The sequence below is a fragment of the Melopsittacus undulatus genome, chromosome 4, assembly GCF_012275295.1.
Source record: "Melopsittacus undulatus isolate bMelUnd1 chromosome 4, bMelUnd1.mat.Z, whole genome shotgun sequence".
Lineage (NCBI taxonomy): Eukaryota > Metazoa > Chordata > Aves > Psittaciformes > Psittaculidae > Melopsittacus > Melopsittacus undulatus.
The window spans coordinates 104,191,364-104,213,472 of NC_047530.1; the positions used below are offsets into that span (position 1 = coordinate 104,191,364).

The 22,109-nt window shown below is 36.6% G+C and overlaps 1 protein-coding gene across 1 annotated transcript in view; it reads left to right on the forward strand.

Annotated features, from left to right (window-relative positions):
• ATRNL1 (attractin like 1) overlaps nucleotides 1–22,109 on the forward strand; it is a 498,994-nt gene that overhangs the window by 175,446 nt on the left and 301,439 nt on the right. The window contains exon 21 of the mRNA XM_005154514.3: nucleotides 4,074–4,126. Within this exon, the coding sequence (XP_005154571.2) occupies nucleotides 4,074–4,126 (53 nt within the window). The remainder of the gene's footprint in view (nucleotides 1–4,073; nucleotides 4,127–22,109) is intronic.

The following is a 22,109-nucleotide window of genomic DNA, read 5'->3' on the forward strand; positions in this document are numbered from 1 at the left end:
AAATTATCAATCACTTCATCATAAACATGAGAGAAGTGGGTGGTTTTTTAATGCATTTGTCCATAACTTTTATTTTTAACTTCGAAAAAATCTGGGGAAAAAAAAAGAAAGTGAAAGAAAATGGTTGAGTTTTGAAAGGATAATTGAGGGAGAGGCTGGGGAGTAACTGCTAATAGCAGGCCATCAGAAGGTCAGTGACCTTGATGAATTGAATACTTTTGTATTGGAACAAACCATAGAATTTGTACCTAACCTGGGAGGAGCCTTCCTCCATTTGTCCTTGTAAATGGGAGTTGTGTCTTTGGAGTCATGCCAGAGTGGAACTGCTCGTTCATTATCACCACTTAAAGCAAATGATCATAGCCCTATGGCACATAAAATAAGGAATGTAGCTCCCATTTCGCAGATATGAGGTGTATATTATGCTTCACATATGGTCAAATGTGTGGTGGCTTTTGGAAAAGCTGCAAAAATTACTACAATGAGTAAAGCTCATAAGGAAACAATTCAGGGAATAGGAAATTTTGTAATTGGAACCATAATTAGTGACTAATGCAGAGCAATACATACGCTTAATGAAATAGGATGGGATTAAAAGACAATGCTAAATTTATTCGGAGCCTAGCATATGTTCTCATGTGAATAATTTTAGATGTATTCCTAATCCTATTTCATCTTTTCATTCCACTGAAAACTAAGGTTTTAAGTGGCAATTTTAATTTGAATTAAAGCAAGTTTCTCTGACTACTAAGAACTCTACTTCATGCTATTCCTAATATACATTATGAAGGTGTTCTGCAGTGAGGAAGTGAAAGAGATGGTGCAGGGTAAGGTCTGGCAACAAATGGCATAATAAATAGCTGTTTTAATAAGATGGAATAAAAAGAGGAGTACTGATATCAGGTGAATCTTGTGCCCCATTGCTGTGAACCTCATGTGCATCCATTACTGGATGGACTCAGCATGGATTTTCTCCTGGTGTGCTGCACAGATCCTGTCTATGGGGAGGTGCCTTCTCCCTCCCATACCCTGGTGCCTTTTGTCTTGTGTAGAAACAAAAACATGCATTTCCTCCTGATAAACTGGAAGGTTCTTTGGTAACACCCAGCAGCACACAGCGCAGGCTGGCTTAGGGCTGTCCAACATCTTCCCTTACCCATGCTCACAAATGGGCTTCCTGAGCCAGGCAAACAAGGACCAGTGCATCAGACATGCCTTTTCCAAGATCACTAGGTCCTTGAGTACAGTGACTTCCGTGAGGCTCCCAATACAGAAAGTATAATATATATGATAATATATATAAATAGTGTGCTGTGGTGGAATTCACTGTCTGTTTTTATTTTATAATTTCATCATGCATTGTGCTGAAACAAGTGAAATGCTGCCTGTAAAATTGCATTGCCATTTTCTCTTTCAGAATCTTGAAGGTCACTTCTATAATTGTCAGAGAATTAGCAATTATTTGGATTTAAATGAATACTTACGAATACTTGTATATTGTAAAATATTCCTTACCTAGTAATTTTTGTATTAACCATTCTTTTGTGCATTCTTTTAAGTAGTGAAACCTGTGATGCATTAAACGGATTTTGTAGAGATTTTTAATTTATGTATTCATGTGTTTTTCCAGTAATAGAAATGAAAATCCCAGAAAGGTATATGTGATGCTGGAAATCCCTAGGTTCTGGTAATTATTGATCCACAGGAGATGGCTTCATCTGATTAGAGGAATAGCTGAATGGGAAAGGGAAGCTGTATGCAAACAACATTCTTTTTTTAATAAAGATTTTAAAGATTTAAGTAAAAATAAAAAGAATGTCCTGGTTTGTGTTAGGAGCAAACCAAGCTTCTTTTAGACCCTGGGTCAGATCACCACAGGTGGATGCTGTGGCCAGCAAGAGTTCACAGCAGAATTTGTTTAGTCTCTCCTGAGGGAAGGTTGCACGGCTTATTGCTACTGGTGGTAGGACATTGCTCTTCCATTTCATACATAAATCATGCCTTTATCAGTAAGCAGCAGGGTAGTTTTCTTGCCATCTTCCTTAGCCTCTGAATATACAGTTATTTATATAAAATATATTTGTGTGTTTGAGTATAAAACCCCAACATATTCTGAATACTGCCTATATTTAATATTCTACTTTTTCTTTCAAACAATTAAAAAGGAAAAAAAATCCTCTTACAGTAGTATCTATCAAGTTGTTATTCATTACATGATGTATTGTCTCATTTATGTGACAATCTGACTTACAAGAAAAGGAAATTCTTTTAATTTCTTCATTCAAAAGTGATTCTTTTCCCTTAAGCTCCTTCTTTCAAATTTGCCAACCTAAAGAGACTTCCAGACACACAAGTCTAGTTTTACAAGCCTCATCTGTTTTAAGTAGTGAGGTTGAAGAGTTTAGTTAGTGTTTTGTGGCTTTTAGAAGAAAACCATGTCAGCAGACTAGTATTAGTACTTGAGATCATTTTCTCCTTTCCTTTATACATGCAAGAGAGATACTCAAGCATCAATCCTACTTCTAAATTCTGAGAAAGGACTGTAGCGCTGATGGGTCTGTGTGGACAAGAGCACAAAGTGTGGGCTGCAGTTAGAGTTGAAACATAGAGTTCTATGGTTTCTTGGGGTTACAGCAAAAGTGTATCTCTATTAAAAAAAATACTGAATGTCTTTATAGTTGATTGTGTGTAGAGTTCTCACGCTGACATGAGACCAGGAGTGAGCAAGGGTCAAGGAGATTCTCTACCTATTTTTTAACAGCATGTTAAGAATTATCAGTTGGAAGCTATTGAAGAGACCAACAGAAAGACAAACAATATTCTACAGTCTGCAACTTGTTAAATGATGTGGCATTTAAATTAGAAAGTGTTTTACATATTACAAGTAACTCAAAAAATATTATTGCAATTTAAATTTCTTAAAACAAAATAATGAAGATTTAGTCCAAGCTATTAAATGATCCAGATTTCCTCTGGGAAAATATTTCTGTTTAATTTAATAGGCAGTGATAAGCTTTCTCTTTGTTTTAGGAATCATTCTGTGCATTTAATAGAAAATTGTAATCTTGCTGGAGACTTCTGAGGAATAGCCAAGAAAATCAAAAGCAGAATAATCATTTTCTATCAAGGTAGTTGGCATTTTTAGAGAAATTTGGTGTGACTCAATTTGATCACTTTGAAATCCGATGGGATATTTCATGCCTCTGAAAATAACTGTATATCTTATCAATAAAGATGTGTCTCCAGCTCCTACATGTACACATTTTGTCAGCAGCATCAGTACATTGTATTCAGTCTAAATTTCACCTACTGCCCTAGATGGTTGATGAAGGAAGCAATTACTTCTGAAGTCTAGAGAAGCTAAGTAACTGACAGACTGCTGTGCTTACAGTGCTACAGATACAGCTGCAATTACTGGCTCGGGAGTTTAGGGATATTTTGGAAGAGTTGGAAATAATATGGAGGTATTGCAGCCTACCAGAGTGGTGTTTGTGTGGCTGGAAATGGAAAACATATGTTCCATTGCTGAAGGGATGGTGTGAAAAGGTGTGGAAGGTAACTGAGGGTGCAAAGCCAGGTCTCATGGTGTTTCAGAGCTGTGCGTGTTAGAGGAAGATGTATCTGGGGACGCTGTCTGCAGTCAGTGACCCCCCTCATGGATGCTCAGCTGCTGTCTTGGAGAGGGCCAGATCAAAACCAGCCAAAGGAGTAGGGTATCACTGAAGTGGCATGAATAGTGAGGGATCCAGTGCTTGGCCTCCCTGGCTGGCTGCCTGTTCATTGGTGGAGACATACCACCTATAGCAAGTCCTACATTAGGCATCATCTTTAAGCACATCACTTGAATAAGTGCCTTATTCAAGAGCCTAGTGATTCTGGGTTTCTTTTATAAGGAAAGGTGTCTCTGGAAAGTAGCACACCCTAATTACAAACCTATCAATTCTTATTTTCATGTAACTGTGCTACTAGTAATGAAAGTTATGCTATTTGGAATAAATATTCTAGCTGCATTTTTGTTAAGACTATACCGTATTTAATGGGAATGTTTGGTTTTGTCTTTTTTCCCCCTGCAGCTGTGACTCTGAAAATAGGTATCTTGGAAATCCACTTAGGGGAACATGCTACTGTGAGTACTTATATTTTTAATATTCAGTACGTAAATGCTTTAAAATATTATGTGATAATTTTATTTCCTTAGAAAACCAAAATATTTTTCTTAAGATTTTTCTGAAGTTGGGCATGTTGATATTGTGACTGAAAAATAAAATGCTCCACTAGGCTTCTCTGTTACTTTATCCACCAGCATGAAACTTAAAGTCTACTAGAAGTTGATTCCTTATGCCTAGGTTAGAGGGAATGACCAAGCCATTGGGTTATTCTCTGTACCTCAACATATGTGAATGAAGGGGATAAGTGCTTGTATCATTGTTTATGAGACAGAATTAGTAGTGGGGAAATGCAAAGATGCTAAGCAGCACTGCTTTCTGGGGATGTTTTGAATAGTTAGGCAGTCTTTCTCCCAGGGACATGCTACACAGCTGCTCTCCAGAGTACCATAAAATGATACTGTGTCTTGTCTTTATGTTCTTATTGTTGTACAAAAGGTGCCTCTGGCAAAGTTACTTTAAAGCATTGCATCTTCATAGTCATAGTGGAAGACCTGAAGGGATGAAGATACATATTACCCATGCGCAGAAATCCCTTAGTGAGCTGTGCCAATTTTGTTGTGCCAGTATTGATGCTAAATAGTAATTTTAATCATCATAAAAACATATGGAATATTGGAGAACACTATTTTACCTTTTGCAACTTTTCCACATACCTGCTCAATGTCTGACAATTGTATCAATTTGTCTATAGCTTCCTAACAGCATCCTTGCCTGAAATTTAAATTACACAAATACGTATCTCTGAATATATGTATGTCATTCATTCTGAGTTTTGGTCTTTTAGCATTTCATTGTAGAATATACACAGAAGCTTCCATTTAGGATCTCTTTAAGGCATCATTTACCTAATAAATGAACATTTCTTTACTAATGTTTCTTTTCTACCTTAAATGATTTGCATCTGCAAGGTATGTTTTACAGAGCAAAATAGACACATGCTACATTACAGATGCTGACATACACCTAGGCCTAAAACATTTACTCTTCTTGCCAGGCTTTAAAGAAACGTGGTGTGGGTTTGTTTTTTTTTTATTCTAACAGGCAGGTTAAGTTCCAATGGAATTCTTTAAACTGGAATACTCCTTAAAACTGTGTTCCAAAGATACTGTTGATCAGTAAATTCAATTGTTTATTTGTTGCATTTGTTATTTGTTGCATAAGGAATTTTTCTTGCTTTAAAACACATTTCAGTATTCAGAGGAGTTAAACTTTTATCTAGGAACTTTATAAATCTTGTAGATTTAAAGCTAGATAATGGGTACACAAGAAGCTCATGCTGTGAAGAGAGTGCCATATACACTTTTTGATATGTGTATCCATATTTATTTTGTCCTTTAAAAATAAATGTTATTACATTTGAGAGGTGGAAAAGAAATGACAATAATGAGATTTGTGGACCTCAGCCACCTCCATGAAAAACCTTATTTTTTTGCTATTATGTTGCAGGTTGGCTCTATAAATCATGTTGGAGACAAATTGAGCTATATTCAAGATACTCTTTCACCTTTCACTCACTACTATTATTTGTCTTCTGTCAGATTTCAGAATAGTTTAAAGATCTTGTTGTCTTAGAATGACAAATCTTCTTTTAATACTTTTAATCATTTAAAATAGCCTATATAAATGATTTCCAGAGTTACTTTATCTGGAGGTGTGAAGGAGCCTGTGCTAATTCAAAATAATTGAGTTCTTTATTTCTTGCATTTGGTGGCTGATGCACCATAATGGGAAATTGTTAATTTGTGGATAACTGACTGACCTCAGATTTCAATGACAATTGCTTATCAGCGCCATCCATTACCTGCTAAATCATGTATGAAAATACATATCTGTCATAAAGAGATGTTCCAGTTTCTTATCTACAGATGTATTTTAAAATATGGCTGTACCATGGACTATAAGAAAATATTTTGCTTTTGTACAAGCCAGATATTTGGGTGATATTTTTGTGTTTATTTCAGTACTCTGTAAGAAATTTTCTCTTTAGGTGCTTCTACTTCTCCTTCTCCTTGAAGTGAGGAATATTCTTACTTTTACAGCCCAGGAATAGTTATTGCTCAGGAGGGAGAAAAAGATGGAGCGTAAGCAAATTGCATATACTTATGAGCAGTGTCAGGTTATGAGAAAAAATCTAGCCACATTTGTTTCTCTGACTCAGAATCAAAAATCAGAAAATGATCGGAAAATAAGAATACAACTTGTAGTTTGTTCTATGGTTGGGATTTTCTTCAGGAAAGCTTTTAGCCATATGCCTGAATTTAGACATCCTCAAAATGACCATTTTTAAGTGTTCAAATTTTGTATTTTTGTTTTTTTTTTTTTTTTTCCACTTGTGGAAATACTGCCCCAAAGTGGAATGCTTTCCTTAGCCAGAACCTTAGAGTTAAGTTCTGAGGATATGCCCAACTCTTGTATGATATTGGATGACATCAATTCCTCTTTAACAGCAGAATATGGGTTGAGAATGCTTGTTGCCTTAGAGGAACTTCCTGCAATTCGTGGTACTGTGAATGGCCACTGCCCTATAAAAGTTCAGCTGGTTTCCTCTTTCATCTCTCTGCCCAGTTTACCTAGTTCTTGCCTAGTCCTCCCTCTTGCCAGTTACTGCTATCTTCAAGCCTAGGAAGGAGAATGGACTGGTGATGATGTACATACTGGTATTAACAACAATAGACTATCAATTTAGATAGTAAGTAAACTCTCAAGTTAGAGTTAGCCGGTGAGATAGGACAGATCATTTTAGCTTCTTCCTTATTTCCTTTTCTAGTGATGTAGGAGAGTAAACAGAATATTAGTACTGTACATGGCTTGTGTTGTAATTGGAGAAGTCAATCAGCACAAATGAAAACATGGGAAAACAGGTCTAGCATGATCAAAAAGAATGAGATTTATATAGGAAGTAACATACTGCAACACTGCAGGGACTTCTAAATACAAATACTACACCAAAAGAGAAAGTAGTGAAGCCATCAAGTCATAGGGATAACAGAAGCAGTTTGCTAAACATCAGGTTCAGTCTATTACAGCATTTGAAAACATGACAGTACTGGATGTGAGTAGTTTTTCTACTTTAAATTATCAAAACATAATAAAAGTAGAGTAGGAAATGCATAATAGAATGTGCAATACTGTAGTATCTAGGATGTGTGAAAATTGTCACCCATTGATTCTATTAAAACTATTTTTATTTAATGACTTCATTGTATTGAAAAAGCAGAGAGAACAAACTTCTCTGAGTAAGAGAGTAAGAAAAAGCTTCATAGATATAAAAGTTAGAAAAATGTAGAATGCATAAGAATGCACGAGCAGCTGTGTAATAGTCTGTCTATTCTAGTACCCTGTTGTCAGTAGAGGCTGAATATGAATGCTTGGGAAAGAATATAGCAAATGGACAAGCAGTGCTGTTTCTCTCTTTACCTCCAACAATTTGCAGCTCAGGGACTTTTTGAGTGGAAGGATTTCTTGATCCAAAAGTGTTTGATATGCCATTGCTTAGGAATAGCAGAGGAAATGTTATGAAAGATTTCTTGCACTTAATAAAAAGAAGGATATGAATACAAAAGAAAGCTTCATGAATTTAAAAGCCACAGTTCTGTTTGTCCACATAGATATTCTTGTAGATTGTGTATAAGTCTGCTTCTGGATGGTTTCTGTGTAATTCTGGTAGGGAGGCTCTGTATCCCAAGGCCTTTCTGTTGAAAGCCAATCTTTCTGTGAATGATTGGAAGCTAATTCAATCCATATAAATGAATTCTGAGTGGAGGCCAGAGGTGGTTATGCAGCTGACTTATGCATGTACACAAACCATAAATACCCCATTTTGTCAAGATGTATTCGTATCTGTTGTTGCCATTGGTTTTTGGTATCTCAGCCTGCATGATGTATAACAGTGACACCTAGATAGCAAAGTATGCATCCAAATGGCTGGATTAGTTCTTCGCACATCAGCATTAGAAATACACTGCTGTCGGAAGCAGTGATCCTGGGTGCAAAGAAACATACAGCCAAAACAGATGGTTTTAGACTGATTGGGAGGAATCACTGGGGTAAATGCCACTTCTGTGATTTTGATCTGGGTTATATACAGACACAAAGCTTTAAATCATAAATGGAGAAATAGCTAAACCAGTGTTCTAGAGAAAATGAGAGTTTAAATTTACAAGTCATGGTTTATTACTATACAGAGGGTGAATTATAGGCTTGCTAAAAACCACTTGTTTTGAAAGAATGTGATCCTTTTCTTCTTAAACTTTTAGCTATCTATATTACTAAGGTAAAAATCTTTCCAAAATGTTTGGTTTACGTACATTGAGTGTTGTGGTTTCAATGCCATGTTTTAAACAAGAAGTACAAGTGATAGAGTCTAACACCACTACACGCAAAAGCATACAGCAAATCGGTACTGTGAGTGTAAATTGTATTGTTTGCCTGTGTCGTTGTTAGAAGTCCCAGATGAATTCTTGAGTTGCTTATTCCACTAACATTTCCTAGCTAAGACCAATCTAGTACCAGTTATGAAAACACAGTTGAAAAAAATGCATGTGGATTTAAATATTTCAGTTTCTTATTCCCTTTCACCCTTTAAGAAATAACTTTTAGAAGCATTTTTTATTATTCCTGGGTTAAAATAGTCAGCAGTAATGTGCTGCAGGGCAGCACGCTTCAGTAGGTGAAACTTTGAGCACTCTAGGTCTTCATGGAAGAGTAGACATGAAAAGCTTCTGCAAAAAGAATAGTTCTAGGGACAGATGGGTGCTGGATCTGGATGAAACTTGGCTCTGGATGCTCTCGGTTTGTGAGTAGCACACTGGAATTTACCATAAATCACTTCCTGGGCTGCTCCAGCCCTGATGCTTGAAATCTATTTTATGCTTCCTTTTCCTCATCATTTCTCAGCTCTATTCTTACATGTAGGTTGCCACCAAGAAAGAGTTGTTCCTGGATCTTAAGAAGTTAATCTCAGCAGCAACTAGCTCAGAGCCCATTCTAAGGTGTGCCTGTCTCCAGTGCCATACTGTGATAGTACAGGGCTGAAGACACATTGGCTTCCCTAATATTTCTCATCCTATACTTACATAATATATTATTTTTTAATTTTGTTTTTTATAAAATAAATTGCAGGTTTTTCCTTTTAAAATTGCTGTGGACATTCAGATCTGACAGCAAAGAGCACAGTATAAGATGGTTGCATGCTAGTCAAGAAATGCAAGTATGGCCTAATAGCTGTTGAAACATGTAAGGTAACCTGTCAGTAAGAAAACGCAATGTGAGTTTTGAGCACCCTGAGTGTGTGCAGGCCAACATCCATGTCATGTATATGCATTCAGGGACTTGGAGCATGGCATCTGATATTGAAATGAAGAAAAATATAATATCAAATAAAATGTGTACTACAGGTACCCATAAAGCACTAGGTGGCAGACTTGCTATGCTTAGAGAAAAAACAAACTCAAGAACATTCCAAGGAGAGTATTTTAGAAGATAAATAGCAAGTAGCAATTTTAATAAAACTGTTAGTGAAGATTTTCCAGATCTTTAAAAATTATGTTGAAACTTAAAGGGTATAAACAATAAATTTTAGCTATGAAAAAGATGTTTATTTTAGTGGAGTTGTGAGATGTATAGCAGCAGTTAGATGCTTTGCTACTGATTTGTAGAATTCATGTTTTCTTTTGGGACAACATTAAACTAAATACATATTGAAGCTGTAAACACTCATGCTTGACTTAAAATAACAAGTTCCACCAATTGTGTCTAACACTGATTGACTTTGATACAAACTGAAGCAATGTTTAGTATTTATCAATACAATAACAATAATGATTCACATTCTCTTTTGAATATATGGGCTTATACAAATAAATTCTATTTAAAAAGAAATCTTCTTAGTGTTTAAAGAGTCTTGTGGAACAGATCATAGTTTAAATCAGACAATTCTAGGATGGTTTGAGACAAGATTAGCCTCAATGAACCTACCAACTTAGAACGCATAAAGAGCAACAGACAAATGGAGTCTTTGCCCTGAGCTAAAATAACCAAACTGTCTAAAGTAAACAAACCAACTGTTGCCTTCCAGAGAATTAAAACAATAACCACACCAAGAATCTGAAACTCCTAATTAAGTATTATGGTCTCACCCCAGGCTCTGCGTACCCATTTGCCAAATGCTGGGTTGGCTTTGCGGCTTTATTGGGCAGGCTAAAGAAGCAGTTTTGCTGCCAATCATTTTCAGACTTTGCTGTGAATTGAACAGTATTTGGGTGTATGTATTTACTTAATATTGGGGATTTGCTTTTTTTAAACCCCCCTTTTTAAAATGAAGATTATTTGCTTTCTCTGATAGCTTTTGCTGATGTATCACTGACTTTACTGATTGGCATCCCCTTATTGACACTAATAACTTTTGCCAAAATAGACAAAGTCCTTGTAGTGACTACTTATTTAGATTGTAGTGACTACTTATTTTGACTCCTAAGTCAAAAGAAGATGCCACTACACTGGATAATCTAGCTTCCTAACTGCTAAGCAGAAGATAATAATAGATAAACATGCATTGTAATGTATGCAAATAAAAGTGTGACCTATGGGCCTTCATCACCTGAGAGGCTGTTCCGCAGGTTGCATAATTATTTTTTATATTATTTATATTTGTCTTGCAAACATAGTATGTAGTATTAGAGTAAAATACCAATTACCATAAATTTACCTATTGCATAAAAATTTAAAGCAGTGTGAATTATGGTTATTTATGGAACTCTAAGTTTTGAAAATCTGAATGAGGCAAGAGTGAGAGAGACTCAATGGCTTGGGAAACTCATTCAGAAGAAACACCTTGCTTTGTGTGGGACTGTAGCCCATATGTGAAGCAGTTTTTTAATGTGAAGGAAACTGATGCAAATATCTACATATGTACAATTATTTTGTCTGTATGTTGAGCTAGGTTTCATAGGGTTGAATACTTTCTGAATCCTTTTGCTTTATATGCAGTGTGCTGTGACTGTTTGTTTCCCTAACCTGTCTACAAAGACAGAAGCTGTCACTCCTCAAACACCCGGGAGACCTCAGAGCTCCCCAAGACTGGAGTTGCAAGAAGTAAATGGCATAGTAAAGGATCCATCAGTGGCCCTTTCCTTTCCCTTCTGACAGTGAAGGGAAAGCCTTTGTGCTGGTTTTACACTTACATTGCTTCCTGTGCTGACTTGCCAGGGAAAAGACAGAATTCTTGATCAGGGGAACTTCAAGGAGCAATGTGTTCTGAAGTCTTGAACCAATTGAAATAGGAAAAAAACCCCACCCTGACTCCAGTAAGTGACTTATGGTTTGTGAGAGAATTTGTGTTGATTCCTCTGACTGGGAGTTCTTGGAGAAGCTTAGGTATTCCGTGTCAACTGGGGTACTCTTCTCCACTGGCAAGTATGAAGCACTTGAGGATAGTTTAGCCTTTTCCATTATTACAGGCTGAACAACTGATGCAGCTGGCTAGTTATTGTAAGGTATGCTCTTCACTTGTGTTGGGTCCTGAACCACCTCATCCTAGCCCACATGTTGTAAAAGTCAAGATAGCAGCCTCAGTTTTAGTGTTGTAAAGCCCTTGCAGAGTATTTGAACGATGAGCTCTGTAGGATAGCTTAAATAAATTGAGTGTAATTTCTGTCTCAAGATCTTAGGTTGCATAAACTTTAACAAATCTTATATTAGGTAAAATGTGGACGTTGTCACATTGTTCAGCTTTCTGACTGGCTAACTCAGCTCAATTTCAGCATAGTCTAAAGTAGCCTATGAGTCCTTGATATTAATTTATTGTCACTTTTCTTAGCTTGAATTGTGAATATTGTTTTAAAATACATTCTAGAAATATAACTCATTGACACGAAAGTGTAATTTGCTAGTCCCTTGATATAAAGTGTAATGCTGACATGAAATAGAAGAGCAAACTGTGAGAGGTCAAAAAGCAGCAGTATATACGCTAGCAAAATAGATACAATAGCAAACAAGACATTAAGGAAAAGTTGAAAAATGTGTCTGTCAAGGAATATCAAGATATATTGGTAGAGAAGTAATATATCTGTATTTGATTTGTCTTTTTATGTTATGGGTAAATAAATATGCTTTACTGTGTTACCCCCTTAAGGAAATGCCAAGGCCATCAGAATAATTTTGGAAAAGTTACAAGCTATGCAAAATGTGGAAAGAAAAATCTTAAAATGGCAAATATCTAACAATTTTTTCATCAGTAAAATAAGAATTTTAGAATTCTACTCTTGTTGAGTAGAAATAGATACCACAGGCTAGCAGATTTTTAAGTGTTAAAGGCTTTCATGGCACTAGGAATGGCTAATGAAAGAGAAGTGGAGAGACACTGGCACAAGTTCCCCAGGGAAGCTGTGGCTGCCGCATCCTTGACAGTGTTCAAGGCCAGGTTGGATGGGGCTTGGAGCAACCTGCTATAGTGAATAAAGAGATGTCATTATTAGAATGAACTAAATGGTGGAAAGAGGAAAATGAAATTCATCTAGGGAAGACGATGTACAACTACATCATGCAAATATGTCACCTACTTCATGTTCTTTGGCAAGGATTGCCTGCCTACTACATTGTACAGTCCATGAAGGTCAGGTATAGGTGATGGGAACAATCAGCATTTTTCAGATACCAAGAACAAATAGACTGCCAGTATTTGCTGTTGTAGTTTGCTGTTCCTTTTTACATGATAATTCACTTCCTAAAAAAGCTGTGTCAGAATGTTTGTGCCTGAAATCTGTCACAGAGTAGTGGAATCTATCAGTTGTTCTGTATTAAACTAATAATCTGAAAAAGCCAAGCAACCAACCAAATGAACAAAAAGAACAATGAAGGAGGAAGAGGTTTATTCTGCTTGTGCGTTCTGGTTACTGGTACTTTCTTCCCGTGGCCAAAGAAAGCCATGAATTAATGAAAGCACAGCCGTATCTAGTTCCTAGTTTATAGAAAAAATAGTGCTAGGGAAACAGAATATTTCTTTTAATGTCTGGCAGCTGTTTGAGGTGGAAATTGAGTTTTCCAAGTCACTTTCAAAAAGCAGTCAGTGAGCCCTGCTGTGGTGGCCAACGTTCCCTCTCTCAGGCAAAGAATAAATCTCCTCTGAAGAGTGGGTTACTGTGGTGGAGTTGAGAAAAACAGCCTTCTGGGCTCCATTTCTCCTTTCCCTGTTCTTTCCATTTGCTTAGTTTAACCAGACAGTTTATTTTACGTGCTTAACTGCCAGCTCTACAAGTTAAATTTGTAGGAAGTGGGGAAGAGAATCTGGGTTTCTTTTTTCTCAAGTTTGTCACTCTGTACTTTATACTGAGGGTTGAAGTATTTAATCCTCTATCTGTTTTAAAGGGTTCATAGTCTGGATTAGGCATTATTACAGATATGCAATCTCATTTGTGAATGTTTGGAATGTTAATATGCCATCAGTGGTCGTTGCTGAATTGGCGCTCAGTTCTTGGCATGAGTAAAACCAGTGAGAAAGTTAGTATTTAAATCAACAGATTTTACTTAAATATACCCAGTGATGTTTTACATTAAAAGATGCTTGTGTTACATCTTCTTTATAGAGTTGTAATGCCAAAAGCATTTCTACTGTCCATTGTGCAAGTATGGCAATTTAGCATATTACATCTTTTACAATACAAGTGCCTGTTGCAGTTCACGACTTTAAGATAGAGGCTGCACAGCAAGGTATATGACAGGCATCATTTCTGTTCAGTATGAAGTGCATTTTTTGCAGAAAGGAGTTCTGGATTTATTTGCTATTAGAGGTTTTGGTTCTCAAAACTAACATGTTAAAATTGTTTGAGAAACAGCAAAGAATATTAGCAAAGTTGAAACATCTCAACTTCAATTTACATTGTGTATTTTGTACAAATCACGCGGAGTCAAGCAACATGGGGTAAGATCTGACATTTGGACTGTAGATTTAAGGTTTCTTAAGCAAAGTTCAACTAAATAATGAGAAAAAGGAAATAAGAGAATTTTGAAACCGTCAAGATATTACAGGAACACCTACTTATTTTTGTATATTTATAGCCAGTTTAGGAAGTGCATGTTCTGTCTTCTTGTAAGGCTGAATCAGCTAGGGGTTGCTTCTGTGGCTGAGACCTGTGTTTAATTATTCAAGAACCAGGATAAAAACTCTGCTAAAAATCCACATAGAAGTTATTGTGTGAATAACTTCTGAATCTTTGGAATTCATCTGAAAACTTGAGCATATACATGTATAAAAGCATAAGCAGCTTAAAAATATTATTAACACTTTTGCCGTGTCCATATTATGGGCATCGATCCTTGTTAGAAATAAAAATCAAGTTCTTCATTTTTAAAAGGAACCATATTACCCAATTTGTAGGGATTATAAAGTAAACTGAAAGTTTTAAGGCAAGATTTAAAATAACGTTAAAATTTGACTGCTTTAATTAATGATATGACAAGAAACATCCCTCTTTGGCAATAACACATGAAGTCAAACGATAATTTAATGTTGTTTCTTAGATGTGAGATTTCAGTTGTCAGAACAAGGAGATTGAAGATCTCTTCAGTGTGTATAGGGTATATTACTAGAGAAAAATAATTAGAAATAGGTTAAGGAGTGTTGATGCTAGTATATTGCAAAATGCTGTTGCGTGGTAGAGTTGTAGTGTTAATATTAGTGCTGTAAAGTCGGTGATACATCTAGATCATTATGAAGAAAACTTCATGGAGAGATAAATTTGAATTTCTACCATAATATTTTAGTAAGGCTTTACTTTTTTCTTTGTTCTGTTTGTACTTTTCTCCCACTTTTCTAACACTGCCAGAATATTACCAGAATTAAGCTATCACAATGAATGTCTGCTGTGACAAAAGCTCGTTTCCTGAGCAGTCCTTCCTATTAAATAATAACACTTACATTTTTTGACTAATCATGATGCTTGTGCCATGAGCTTTGAAATGCTCCATCGTCAGAGACATCTAGACCTTTTGTCTAAAATTGATGTTTTAATAACTGCCAGTTGATGCACTCACATTTCTTTGCTTTTTTTCTTTTACTAATATTTTGATTGCAATTCTCTAGTTCATTGGTTTCCAAACTCTATAGACCATGGTTGTAGGGAGATCTTGAGAAGAGTCTGCAGCTGTTAAAAGAAACCCTGTCAGTTGTTGCAGTATTTTCAGTTAAGAATTTGGTGAACTATCCATGCAAAAAATGACACCTGTCTGTGGTCCATGGTTTAAAACCTTAGGAATCTACTCTTCAGTTTCTATGCTTAAAAGAACCCAGGTAATTGTACATGTTCTTCAGTTTTTAGATTTCAGCACCAAGTCTTTCCTTGCTCATCGTAACATTGACATACCTAAGTATTTACTTCTATGGCGCTTACAGTGCAGTGCATCTCACCAACAAGCTTCTTAAAACTTACGTGTCCAGCCTGAAATAACCTTCTAGATATTTCCATAGTCAGTAGAGAGAATCAGGGGTTACTCACCTAAGCTCTGTGCATCTTTCTTAGGACGACATCATCTTCAGAAAGTTTTAGTCTACAAAGAGTAAGCCTGTACTATTAGTGACATAATTATATATAGTAACATATTAGCTAAATAAAATTGTAACACAAGGCAGCTTTTTCTGTATCTGGCCCTCCCCTATGATCAAAACTGACAACTTATTAGAGCTGTCCAAATGGCAGCTGACAATTTCAGAAGATAAAACATTTTTGTATAAAATTAGTTACCAGATTTGCTGATTATGACACTAATCCCTATCTTTTAATGGGCTTTTTAACCTAGTACATTTTTTGACGTACAGAAAAGAAACAATGACTTGTCATTTTCCAGTTTTCTAAACTTCGAACTACTGTGAAATTCATTCTCGCATGCCCTTTCTTTACATGGGAAAAGATGTATAAATAGTAAGTGCTGAAGTATTTTGAAGCTCGTTCAGCACTCATTGCATTCAGCAAAAATGCAAGTTTTGCTAGTTTATAGTAAATGACTTTTTGTTTTCTCACAATGGACAAGTAATGTCAGACACCAACATATTTCAGTGTAACAATGAAAATGAGGCAGTGGATGACTGCTTGATACAGACAACAGAGGACTGAATCAGGCAGCTGCTCTGAAATTATTCTGAAAGTTCAGAATAATTATCATGACTGAAAATAGGTCTGGTGGTAACCCCCTAACTTTGGTATAATAAAAGTAGAATTTATTTTGGTCACAAATGAATATGATTTATAGCATTTGATAATGGAACTTGGTTTCAAAAGCAGTGTGAGTTTTGCTGATGAAGAAGAATGTGAGTAGGACTGTTCTCAACAAACTGTTGCTGGAAATAGAGAATAATCAATAGAAAGAGCAGGAGAGAGACAAACAGCCTGTGCAGTGAGGAGGTGAGACTGTGAATTTTAGAATTGGCATGAATAGAGACTTCCCTAAATAGAAAAATGTGGGAAGACTGACTGTGATGGGTCTGATGTTGCAGTCGTGAGGGAGGTTCTTACAACTTTAAATGATTTCATGAAGCTAAGATAGAACAGCACTGTTTTTCTATTCAGAAAATAGAAATCTTCTATTCAGAAAAAAATGTATTCAGAAAAAGGTTATATGATCATTAGGTTGTAGTTGGGAATGAGACAATATTGTGAGTGGGTCTGGTTGTATATTCTGCTCGCATGGCAGTGCGGTCCTTTTGGGTTAGAACTTTTGCTAAACTTTCAGTTTTGGAGTCAAAATGCTAGATATATTTCTCCAAAATTCTGTGTGTGTGAAAATCTTTTGCCATGTTGTTCAGTTTTAGAAATGTGTTTTAAGAAACTGTGTGATAAAGGCAATGGGAGAAGGGACAGTGGCCAAAGATACGAAGTCCATGAATCTGTCCCGTGATTTATGGGTTTGCTCCTTTTCTGCCAACTGGGGTTCAGTGTTCCCTCTTTGCTGAGATGTAGTGAACTGGGAAGCTCTGCTGGAAAGATCGGGGGAATGGGAGAAGCTAGCTCAAGAGTAAAGTGGTTTACTCTAGAGTTTACTCCAACCTGATTCTTAAAATTACTTAATAAAACCTTTTTATTGAAACAGACTGTTCAGGCAGTGGGTACCAGGAAAGCAGAAGAATTAAGTTTGCTGGTGCAGTCATTTTTGATTTGCTTCTTTATTAGGGCACGATTGTACAACTACTAATAACATGGCTACATACTATTTCCCAAGGAACTTTCCCTTTACAATGCACTGAATGAATTTTTAGGGAAAGAATCAGTGATAATGTAATGGAAAGATGAACGTATGTTCCTTTCTTGTTTTTCATTTTTTTGTAAAAATTGAACAAATTACAGTGAATGATGGAAGGAACTGCAAAATAAGAATGATCGTGTGTAGTGTTATATAACTCACATATTATGAAGAATCAGGCTCTAGGTATTTCAGATTGGTTACTCACGATTAATGGATCTTTTTGTCCTTGGTCTTTTTGTTTCTTTCCGTGTCCTATAAAATGAGGCTAATAATGCCTGCTCATCTCTCAGTAATGTTGTAACGAATTCATTAACTTTTCTGAAGAACTCAGAAACTGGTAGTGCTGAATACTATAGAAATCCACATGAGAAACTAATCTTGTCTTTAGAAAAGGGTTTGTGTAGTATGTATTAAATGAGGCATGGGCCCAACACCAAGTACTGAATGTAGTACAAAGTGTTGAATAGCTGCCCATTAAGTGAGCATTCACCCAAAAATAATCCACAGACACCCTTGATAGTAGTGGTTCTTTTTACAGTTTTAATATTCTTCTTTAATGTACCCTTTTAATATCAATCTATCACTAATTTGTATGAAACATATCCAATTTTTTAAATGATTTTAGAAATAATTACCAATGTAATTATATGTTCTCAGGGAGTTGTAGGGCCACTCAGAAGTACTGAAGTAGAATTCCAAGTCAAGATTTCTATCTGGACTTTGCTCTTTGAGGAACACTGGCATTTTAGAAAACACTAAATTTTCTTGTAATACAAAAGCTTGAGTAAGGGAACAGGTCTTTTCCTTATGAGTTTAAAATTCCCATATTAACCATATTAAAAGTCATGGGTCTTCATTAAAGAAAGAGAACAGTTTCTTGAAAATTAAGAGCAATACTAGGATTAAATGATTGCTTTGAAATTTATTTTCCTCATTTAATTAAATTGCTTTCTTTGCCTAATTATTGTTTGTTCTCACATGCACTCATTACTGACATTTTGAATTGATTTTAATGACTTCTTTTGACTGTGAAAGCAGTCAAGGGTGTTGAAAAAATCAAAATAGAGATGTGAAAAGGCTCAATAACCATAAATCCTATTTATATTTGACCGTTGATGATGTCAGGATGGTACTGTAGTCTTTATCTCCCAATGTTCTTTTTCTGCTTCATTCAATAATTTTTAATGCACAAGGAAAACAAGATGCCTTGAAACAGAAATTAGACTGTAGAAGTCCCCTCTCCCTGCTGAGTACTTGTGTCATTTGACTTCTTCTGGTCTCTTAGTCTCTGTGTGCAAATTGAATTTTCTTCCCATGCCGATGTGAATCCTGTTGCTGCTTTTCCCTTGCCTACACTAGGAGATGAGGCACATACCCTGCTAGGCAAAAATAGGAGGAGCTGGTTTTAATACCGTCAAAAAGAAGGCAGCCTACAACACATTTTCCTGGTGAGAGCTCTGAAGAGGAGGCTACACTGTGGTGATGTGGCAACTTAGTCGTGCACATAACTTTGTAGTAGCTGTGTTTAGCATGCACTGGGCTGACTCCTGGAGAAGCTTTATCTCAAGAATACCCAGCTGGTGGGTTCCAAATATTCTGTGGTGATGTACTAAGATCTGAGCTGTGGACTCTTGAGTTTCTATAGGAGGTTTCTATGTCCTCAAGAACTTCCCCTGTGAAACTTTAAACATAAAAGTTCAGGAAGTTTATAGATTATACTTAATTTTGTGTCTCTTTAACTTCTGTCTGGCTGTATCTTTTATCAGATTTGAGATGAGGGTCGGGCTGCACATCTGAGCCAACAACACATGGGATGTTTTAGAGTCCAGCATGAAGTAGGAAGGAATTATCACTGTTGTAAAGTGACAGTGGTTCTATCTCTTACTCTAAACATAAGTTGTTGGTTTTATTTGTTAGGGTTTTTTAAAATATTTATTTAAAAAATATTAATTGGAAAAATGTAAACATGGACTATTTTGATGACTCAGAAAAATGAGAAGCTGGATATTAAGATTTTATTAAAACCAAAACTAAGATGAAATTGTCTTCTGCATAGTTCCAAAAGTTTGGGGAGAGATAGAAGAGCAAGCTATTGTTAAAAAACAAGAAGGGTTTCAGTACATTGTTTTTCAGTTAACTTTTTCAGAAGTAAAAAAGTGCAACACTCATTCTGTAATGTCATTACCATTTTTTCCACAGCTAAGAGTCTGGGTGGCTAACTACCTAGGCTTTCTGGAAAATCGTTGTAGCTAATTGACAGTTTGAATTTGAAATGTGTTGAGAATTAAGTTTAGATAAGGAAATATGTTTTGAAAAAAGGTGGGATTTGTGTTGTAGATATTTTTAATTCTTACAGAAAAATGAGTCACCAAAATGAACCACAGCGTGCATCAGTGGTACTTGTAGAGAGTCACACATTGTCTTCTATAAGTCAATAAAATAATTCTATAACTTTCTATATTTAATTTTTGGCTGTTAATGGCCATTGATAATATTTTGATTGCTACCTCTCAGCAGTGATGGTGTTTGTTTTATTGTTGTTGTTGCTTGAATTTGTTTCATTTTCAGGGTTCACCTGATTTTGAAAACAGTTTTAAAGTCTTATTTCTGTAGGTCAACCAGATAAACATGGCAAGATTGCTTTTATCAAGTGTTTCTCATATGGCAGTTTGATTATGTTTAATATTCATTATCATTGTGCTTTCATTGTCATCCTATGGTACAATATAAATGCAGTGAGTTTTTTTCTAGTTTTGGTTTGTTTCCTAATTGAAGCAATCTGTTCTCTTTGTCTTTATAAACTGAAGCACTTCTACAAAGTCTCATATGTTTATGTAAAGGGTGAAAATACTTAGAGTGGCTTTTTAAAGGTTTAAAGTAGAAACAAATATACATTGAATAAAATCTCTGGCTTCTCTAAATTCACGCTTGTAAATATATATGACAACATGTATCAGCAGGATACACTGAATGTTCTTTAAATAGATTTTTCTACATTTAAATGTAATGCACTTGTCTATTTATTATGTAATTATTCCAAACATCTTGTGCTCTTACAATGAAATTTTACATTAAATTTTGTATTTACTTCCAGGCAAAGGTGTTTAGGCTGAATGGCACTATGAAATATGATGTGATGTAGTGTGTAACTGCTTAGTCTGTTTATGTGAATTTGGGATATATTGGCATAGATTGTTTTAGGGTTATATTCTGGATGCAGCTTGGCAGAGGGAAGGAAAGCTATTCTGCCTGCTGTGGTCTGCTGCAGATGAAGCCATCTGAAGGAGAGGGAAGTGATACTTTCCCTGAGAGCTGTGGGATGCATGTAGGGGAAGAGTCTCCTAGGGTATAGCCTGAAACTTAGGGAATAAGAAGAGTGAGACAAACAGCATCAGGATACAATAAATGGTCTTCTTTACAATCCCTTTAATTTCTACTCTCACATTAAATTTCCCCTAAAGTTCTTCTAATTTATATTCTAATAAATTGTACCTTTAGAGCCTTCCAGACATTTGGGATGTGCAAGTTAAGAACAGGTCCAGGCAAATCTTTCTTTAAGTTTTGGCCAACTCAGAAGGTAATCTGAGTATGAAAGTGAACCTCCCTCCAAGCTGTGAAACTTCCTCAGCATACTCCTGCAGTCATTAGAAAGATGGGAAGGAAATGTTTGCTCAATGCCAGCTCCTTCATTTGCACCTGACTTAATTTGCACTGTTGAATCACATAACTGAGTTAGGCAGTGCTCTCTGCTTCATTCAAATCATATTCACTTTAGTCATCTTCCTTGAATTAATGGGGAGATCAGGCCCAGTCAGCATGGGTTCATGAAGAGCAGGTCCTGCTTGACCAACCTGACCTCCTTCTTTGATAAGATGACCCCACAGCATTCTCCTGGAGAAACTGGCTGCTAATGGTGTGAATAGGTGGATTCTTTGCTGGGTTGCAAACTGGCTGGATGGCTGAGCCCAAAGAGTGGTGTTCAGTCATATCACATCTAGTTGGTGACTGGTCACTAGTGGTGTCCCTGAGGGCTTGGTCTTAGGGCCAGTGTTGTTTCATATCATCAGTGATGGTCTGAATGAGGGGATTGAGTGCACCCTCAGTAAATTTGCAGACAACACCAAGTTGGCTGGAACCATTGATCTTTGAGGGATAGGAAGGTTCTACAGAGGGATGTGGACAGGCTGGATTGGTGGGCTGTGGCCAGTGGTATGAGGTTCAATCAGGCAAGGTGCTGGGTCCTGTACTTGGACCACAACAACTCCCTGTAAAGTGCCAGTCTGGGAGAGTGGCTGGAAAGCTGCTCAATGGAAAAGAACCTGGGGTGCTGATTGACAAAGCTGAACATGAGCCAGTGTGTGCCCAGTCAGCCACGAAGACCAACAGCATCTTGGCCTGTATCAGAAATAGTGTGACCAGCAGGGCCAGGGCAGTGATCATCCCCCTGTACTTGGCACTGGTGAGGCCGCACCTTGGATCCTGTGTTCAATTCTGGGCTCCTCACTAACAGAGACATTGAGGTGCTGGAGCAGGCCAGAGAAGGACAATAAAGCCAGTGAAGGGTCTGGAACTCAAGTCTGATGAGGAGCAGCTGAGAGAACTGAGGGTGTTTAGTCTGGGGAAGAGGAGCCTCAGAGGGGACCTTATTGCTCTCTACAGCTACTTGAAAGGAGGTTGTAGTGAGGTAGAGGAGCAGTCTCTTCTGGCAGG